This window comes from Engraulis encrasicolus, chromosome 5 (genome assembly GCF_034702125.1).
Source record: "Engraulis encrasicolus isolate BLACKSEA-1 chromosome 5, IST_EnEncr_1.0, whole genome shotgun sequence".
Taxonomy (NCBI): domain Eukaryota; kingdom Metazoa; phylum Chordata; class Actinopteri; order Clupeiformes; family Engraulidae; genus Engraulis; species Engraulis encrasicolus.
Window position 1 is genome coordinate 48,035,325 of NC_085861.1, and position 8,397 is coordinate 48,043,721.

At 43.9% G+C, this 8,397-nt stretch overlaps 1 protein-coding gene across 1 annotated transcript in view; it reads left to right on the forward strand.

The window, feature by feature from the left end:
• The first annotated feature begins 1,561 nt into the window (after positions 1-1,561).
• me1 (malic enzyme 1, NADP(+)-dependent, cytosolic) overlaps positions 1,562-8,397 on the forward strand; it is a 216,585-nt gene continuing 209,749 nt past the window's right edge. The window contains exon 1 of the mRNA XM_063199610.1: positions 1,562-1,874. Coding sequence (XP_063055680.1) covers positions 1,617-1,874 — 258 coding nt within the window. The 5' untranslated portion in view covers positions 1,562-1,616. The remainder of the gene's footprint in view (positions 1,875-8,397) is intronic.

Consider the following 8,397-nt stretch of genomic DNA (forward strand, 5'->3'; position numbering starts at 1 on the left):
CACCCTCGTGGGCCCCTTTTTCAGAAATGTAAAAAATAAATTATTATTATTATTTCTGAAAATAGGGGCCCATGAGGGTGCATTGGCCCACCGGTGAGTCAGTTCTGCACCAGTAATAATATTATGAGGGGACCCCTTTAATCCAAAAGTGCCCGGGCCCTATTTCTCACCCAGTCCAGTCCTGCTGCTATCAGTCTGATCTTTGATTCACCATGAATGTGCTGTGTGTGTGCTGTGTGTTGTGCATGCAACCTTTCCCAATATCCTGACCCTGTGCACTGAAAGCACGCACACGCACACGCACACACACACACACACACACGCACACGCACACGCACACGCACACGCACACACACACACACACTTTAAAACAGACGGGTGACAGGTGAAGCCGATTCCAGAGAGAACACCACACCTTCAGATGATAAGGTCATTTTCTGATGAGACGGAAAGCTAAGTTGTTCTTTATCTAAATGAGTCAGATATACTGATAAGATTCCTCAGAGTTTTCATTGGAGGAAAGGGAGAAGGCCACATAATCTACATTATTTGCACGTGCACGCACACACACACACACACGCACACGCACACGCACACACACACACACACACGCACACGCACACGCACACGCAGGCACGCACACTCTCTCTCACACACACACACAGACACACAGACACAGACACACACACACACACCCTTCACCACCCTTTCCCCAGTATGTCTGCCAGCAAAGCTGAAGCTGATAGTTTCAAAGGTCATAGGTTACCTCAGTGCACCGCTGCCTATAAAAATGGACTAATAGCGTTTAAATATGAACATATTTGTGTATTAAATACCAAATACGCAAGCAACATAGCCTAACAGTGTGTGTGTGTGTGTGTGTGTGTGTGTGTGTGTGTGTGTGTGTGTGTGTGTGTGTGTGTGTGTGTGTGTGTGTGTGTGTGTGTGTGTGTGATAATATGAGCTTGTAACCTGGTCCTCATATTGCAGAAATGGTTTGAAATGACTGTAGGCCTATTTACCATTTGCATAGCACATGTAGTTGGTCTGGTTTCTCTGGTTCCCATGACTTTGCATTTTACCTGGACTCACCCAAGTTTGGAGAGTCTAGGCTACACTGTCTTTGTTGTCATGTTCCATGAGTAGCCTGTCCAAACAATTGGCTAGTTTTTCCCTTTTACTTTCTTTCTTTTTTTTTTTTGAGGAAAAAGCCTGCAAAGTTTGTAAACTCATTTTGTGCATGCACGGATACACGAGTACACGCAGGCACACAGAGGATGCTAATCTTATTACTGTAGGCTAAGGTAAGATCCGGGATTAATTAATTGAACTTCTATTAGTGTGTTGCTAGAACCTCCCAAAGAACAAATACAAAGTAGGATTCAATAGCCACAGGCTGTCAGCAGAATTGACAACAGAATTCTATAATTGTTTAAATAAGTAGCCTAAAGGTTCCAAATTCCACACTGGAATTTCAAACCGATAATCTTCAGGCCAGTTTGTGTTACTAGGTTATTCCTATACAGCCTCTAATCAGTGTTATTACACATATCCTAGTAATTAGCAGGCTACAACAGCAGCCGTCGCAGGGGGAACAGCTTTACTGATAAGGGCACATGACGGTTTTGACTGGTAGCCTATCGCTGCGCTGCCTCTCAACCTTTCTGTGTACCAGATATCGGCGCATCCACTTGTTGAGCGTAGAAGAAGTGCAGCGAGGCCCTCACTATTTAAAGGGTGGCAACATGGCTCGCGGTTTAGTCAAACGGGAATCCGTCGAGTCCGAGATGCACAAGTCAGAGGACCAGAGCAAGACGTTTGTTTACACGAAGAAGAGGGGGTATGATGTCACGCGCAACCCCCACCTCAACAAGGTAACATAAACGGACCCTTTCGTAGAAGATTTCATTTGTTTCTAACTGGTTTCTCTGCCCTGTGTCGCCTAGGCTCTGCCACCACGGTCAAGTATATCGGTGTACTGACATGCTATATTTAGATTTAAAGGAGCCACGCACCAAGTGTCAAAGTGTAGCGAGCTTCCAAAATTTCTTGGACACCAACATACACACCCTAATGTGCTTCCTATTCCTCGCTCAGCTTTTAGGGAAGCTTTGTTTTACACACGACGGTCATTTAAATCTAAGTTAGTAGGCTGTAGGCTATATTACACAGGCTTATTCACATGAAGGCACAGTATTTCCCTTCATTTGGAATAGCCTACTCCAGTTAGGGAACTGTGGCCCACATTTTTATTTAGCCTAATCTACAGCCTGCCATATGATGATTCATAACAAGAATGAGTTTATTGTTGCCCATTTCTAAATGAACTCCAACATAGCAAAGTAGCATCATAGGCTATGTTACTTTAGTTAGATATTATCAGTTAGATACTAAATATGATGCAGTTAGCTTGTCTTGTCAGTCTTGAAAGTGAAAGGCTTCTAATCTTCACTGAGCTGAGTAGAATGTAGTTATTAATGGGAAACCGTTGCCTTGTAAAGTAATGACATTGGGAATGGTGGGAAAGTTAAAAAAAATAGTCAAAATCAGATTAAGTTCAGTTTTAGTAGGCTAACTTTGATTACATAGCGAAAAAGTGAAGTTTGTCAGTTGGTTGTTATTGAGGAAGAATGACTCAGCTTTTTCTGTAGGGGGAGGGAAAGGAAGAGCCTGGGAAGCCAGTCTGAGGAAACTTGCTGCTTTTGTGTCTGACTGAAGGAGTTCTTCAGTGCAACCATTGTTCTGGTGTCTGTCAGTTGTCTTTTGTCTGATGGTCTGGTGGAGTGTGGGGTGGAGATGGCATGACCCCTATTAACACACACACACACGTATGCACACACACACACATGCACGCACGCACACATGCATGCACACAAGCACGCGCGCGCACACACACACACACACACACACACACACACACACACACACACACACACACACACACACACACACACACACACACACACACACACACACACACACACACACACTCTCTCTCTCTCTCTCTCTCTCTCTCTCCTGGAGGGTCCCTCCTATATTGCAGTGTGTAGCATACCTACTATATAAGTGGTAAAGACATTGTTAATTGAGAGTGTCAACTGAAATACCCAGTTGATTACATTTCACATAACTTGTGGCCTTCAGATCATGTATTGTAATGCTTCACAGACCTTTCTCACTGTAGTGCTTGCAAAAAGATGAGGGCGTCATCTTGACCGCAATCATCAGAATTGGCACAAATATGTTTGTCCCAAAAAGAAGATGACCATGATGTCCCATAATCTATTGACTCTGACCTGGGAGGCCACAAAACCATGTGGCAGCCTCAGCTCTGGTATCACTGTCCAAGGTCCTGAGGGGATTCACCTTTGGAGAACAAGACACACGGCATGTTATCAATGTACTCTGCAGAAAAAAAGTACATTGTGTCAACAAGCAGTAGTCATAGAGATATAACTTGGAAATGAACAGTAAAAAAAATCAGGTTTTCACAGTCTGCAGCTTTTATAGAGGTTTTATTGTCATGCAGGATCGGATGAGAAGGCATCCAAAAGTACAAGGTCTAGGGCAGTAGGCGGGGGCGTCACACTGGATTAATAGTTGGAATATGACCTTGAGCTTGGAAAGCGTAGCAAGGGTCACTGGCTTGCTCCATGCATGCATTACATCAGCTTGATAAGACATTTGGCACTACTGGAGACTCCAGATTGATTTCTGTCTGTCTGATATTATGTGTCTGCCTGCTTGCTCCTACCTATTTAGCTGTCTGTGCACTTCAGCCCTTGTTTTTTGTCTATCTGAACACCTGCCTGTCTGTGTGTTTGGCTGTCTGCTGCTTGAATGTCTATTGAATGATCTGTCTCTCTGCCTATGTCTTCATATCTTTCTGTTCAGGGCTAGTGTGTATGTCCAGGTGCCTATCTGCCTGTCTGTCTGTCTGTCTGTCTGTCTGTCTGTCTGTCTGTCTGTCTATCTGTCTGTCTGTGCATAAGTTAAATTACTGCATGCCAAACAGTCTCTCTGCCTGTTTGCCCATCACAGAGTGTGGCTGTCTGTCTGTTTGCTTGCCACTCGTTCCTCTTTTCGACCAGGGCCTGTTCCATGCTTTTCGACCAATGCATGACTGGTGCCGGAGCCCTGTCTTTTTTGTCTGTCTGTCTGTCTGTCTGTCTGTCTGTCTGTCTTCCTGTCTCCATGCCAAACAATCAGTCTGCCTGTTTGCCCGTCACAGAGTGCCAGAGTGTGGCTGTCTTGTCTGTCTGTCTGTCTGTCTGTCTGTCTGTCTGTCTGTCTGTCTGTCTGTCTGTCTGTCTGCCTGTCTGCATGTTGTTCTGTCTGTGTGGCTGGCCACAGCTGGCTGTCTGGCTGTAGATAAGGCCACGGTTATTGAGGATCAAACATCAGGGCTGTTGGATGCCAGCCAATGAGCAGGCACCTGCTGACAACACACAACTCTTGTCTGTCATGAAGCTTTATTGACTTGCCTAGGTGGCACAGGTGTGTGCATGTGTGTAGCTTTTGTGAGCATTGCTATATATGCTTGCCAAGAAATTAGTATGAACACATAGACTTACATGGTGTGTAGGTATGCAGTGTGTATGTGGTTGTGTATGGTTTTGCATAGATCTATGCATAGGTTTGTTCATGTTACACGTCAGTATACAATTGTATGTGCTCATCTTATCTAATATACTGCTGTTGCTGTGTGTGTGTGTGCGCACGTGTGTGCGCACGTGTGTATGTGCGGGTGTGTGTGCAAGTGTGTGCTCCTTTGAATGGGCTTTAATAGAGGGTACTGGGGAATGAGGTCACATTTTTCTGTGTCCAGGTGCTGTGGGGCAGCGAGCGGGTGTCTGTGTGAAGTGAATGTATGCCAGTCAGTGTGTGTGTGGAATGAGGTAATATGTGGTGGTGTATGTGCAAAATGAGGTGTGTTTGAGTGAATACCTTTGGGATGATGGCATTGTATCTTCTAATTCTGGTCATACACTTCTTTGTCAGATTAGAACAGCTGGTCGTGGACCTTAGCACTGATTAATATTGGTCAGTGAGCCTGTAACATGCTGTGTTGTAGGATGGTAATGACATGTTATTTACACAGTTTATTAAGCTTAATCGATCTTTAGTTTTGGTCAAGGTGTGCACTGACTCCTTTATGTAACTTAGGCCTAGTATGCCTGCACTTGGTATTTCAAAAGGTGGAGAAGACGCGCTCACACTATTGCCTAAATAGGCTACTTAACAATTCTTAACTGGGTGCTGAATCCCACAAAAAAAACTTGAATGAATAAATGAAGCGAAGGACAGCACTCTTCAGATTTCTTCTTTGTTTATTCGCCCACGAACATTTCGGGCAGAGCCCTTCTTCAGCGTGTAATGGCGTTTGCTGTCCTTCGCTTCATTTCTGCACTTGGTGCGTTTCCCAGTGCATGCATTTCAAAACGTGCCCTGTCTTTTCTTAAGCTCCTGTTGCATGCAAGATCAGCTCCGAAGCTCTGAAGTTCTTGGGCCGCTGGTTGGTTTGTTTACATCCTATTAGACTGAATGGGCTGTTGTGTACCCAGAGATGGCTGAAGCAAATAGCCTTTGCGTGCCCCCGTCATAGGCCTCTGTGTTTACGGCCTTCAGAATGAATGTGACGTTGTATACCTTCAGGTCCAATCGGTGTTATTGCAACCTGCCGTCCTGTAAACCTGTTTCATTCACTTAGCTTTTTAATTATTTTTGAACAGACGTGGCTCATAACGCCACTGAACTGGACTTCACCTCAAGTAGACTGAGACTGGCAGTCTTGTTGTGACGGATCAGAGTCAGATATAAAGTCCTTTTCACCACATAGAATGTATAGAAAAGTGTTCATGTTTTTTACAGGTCTTAGTATCAGACACTTGACATACATACATTTTCACTGATCTGATCACTCAGTTGGAATACTGTCTGTGCTGCAGTAGTGGGTCTTTCGATTTTCTCATTATCACTTTATCTACAGTAAGGTAAACCATAAACATTCAGGTCTGACACTTGTTACACTAACTGGGTATGTTCAAATCCACCAACTGTGAGAAGTGTCTCTGTACAGAGCATGTTTCCATCTCGCCACACATTGCTCCCTGAGGGCCGTTGTCATGGCTGTCTCCTGCTCTCAAGTGTAAAGGCATAGCAACACTAAGCACAGCAAAAGCTGCAAAAGAGACTGAAGTAATTGACTTTGTTCAGCGTAACTCTATTGATTCCCTTTGTCTGTTCGTTCTGTGTTAAGCGCAGCAACCCACATTTTCTCTATGCAGTTTTTCCTTTGCTGTGCTGTGATCACAATGACTAATGGTCACTCTCACTTTCACATCAACTAAGCTTAAGTTGTAACCTAAACCTGCTAATGGGGTGCTCTTGGCTGTTCCATATTCTAAGAACTACTTCCCCAAATTCTGTTAATGTCTTGGAAACGTTGGCCTAGAACTTCAAGAAAAGAGAAATGCTGGCGGATGTTTCTCAACATTTGAAAATAAGAATTTGAACACGCTCACTGGTGATCAAAGGCAAAAGAATATTAAGTTATTCGAGCATGTGTCTCCATAACTACATTGTATTCCATTTATTGATTTATTATTCCATTTATTATTCCATGTACTGCATTTGTATTCCATTTATTGATACCATGTATTAATACCCCGGTATCCTTGCTTCTACAGCACTACACAGATTCCTAAACTTGAAAGTTTGGTGTGCAGGTTTTCACATGTGGCACGCAGCGCTTTGGTGCAGTTCTTGCTATTGAGTGCTGGAGTGGTGTTGAATGAGCATAGCAGACATGTATGGCGCTTTCAAGTTTTTATGACACCCATTGTGTTTTAGCCGGCATGTCTCATGTCTCTTTGCTCTTAATGACTTGAGGTGCATGTTGTCAGTTTATTGGGTTGTTTTTCGACAGAGCAGGGGAGATCGGCAAGGATTAATTGAAAGCTAACCACATTCATCTGCGGAATGCAGAAAGCACAATTTCCGTTGAGTTGTTGTAGCATGGAGAGAGCCTTTTGGCTGCTATATAATGTCACTCACACAATCACATATTTTGTTAATGGGTTAAATATACGTGTGTGTGTGTGTGTGTGTGTGTGTGTGTGTGTGTGTGTGTGTGTGTGTGTGTGTGTGTGTGTGTGTGTGTGTGTGTGCGCGCTCGCGTGCATGTGTGTGCGTGTGTGTGTGTGCTTGTCATTGTCTCAATGTGTGTATATAGGTGCTATATAGGGCAGTCACAATTTCCAATAAGTCAATATATCGTACAATAAGTTTTTACAAGGATGATTACTTTTTTGCCACAATAAGTTATTGCATGCTTCTTTGTTTTCCTCGTCATTCTCTTTTAGACTGAATATTGATTAGGCACATTTCACTCAGCGCAATAATGCTTAAACGTTGGTGTACTTTTAATTTTCAGTGTGTCTACCTTGTCTATCTCTCTATATACCTCTCTATCTAGCTCCCCCAGCTGCAACGCTTTCAAAATTAGAAAGGGTGTATTCGCATTTCTATCCCATTGTCATGATAGATTTTTTAAAATGACCGAGAAGACAATATTATCGTTTATTGCAATAATTTCTTGGCCAATTTATCGTCCAGCAAAATGTGTTATTGTGACAGGCCTAGTGCTATATGCCATTCCTAATACCAGTCTCTTGTGAGTTCAAAATTGTTGAGACTCCACGATCCACGTCATGGTCAGCCCTTGAAGTGACACAGTCTAAACAAATATGACAAATGTGCCCGTAAAGTGAGCCAATGTCACTAAACACGTGAACAACAGGTCATCTCTGTAGCGTTTCCACACGCAAACAAACATCAGGCCACACATCACATCTGAGGGAGGAGCACAAGCCAAAGTGTGTCGCATATGGTAGTTTACTGAGCTTGTTTACGTTGGGGAAGCTTAACCACTAGTTGTTGCAGCGAGACTGCTCAGCATAGAGCGGTGTGTGTGTGTGTGTGTGTGTGTGTGTGTGTGTGTGTGTGTGTGTGTGTGTGTGTGTGTGTGTGTGTGTGTGTGTGTTTGTGAGTGTGTGTGTAGCCTATGTGTGTGTGGTGTGTGTGTGTGTGTGTGTTTGTGTGTGTGTGTGTGTGTGTGTGTGTGTGTGTGTGTGTGTGTGTGTGTGTGTGTGTGTTTGTGTGTGTGTGTGTAGCTGCCCTGTGTGTGTGCGTGCATGTCTACTGTATGGGAGAGTGAGTTTTTGTGTGTGTATGTGAGTGCCTGTGTATGTAGTGTGTTTGTGTGTGTATGTGAGTGCCTGTGTGTGTATGTGAGTGCCTGTGTATGCAGTGTGTTTGTGCATGTGGTAAGAGGAGACTAAGGCGTCTTTCTGTGCTCCTGAGGGGCTTGGGTTTCAAGTGATCGACCAGAGATAT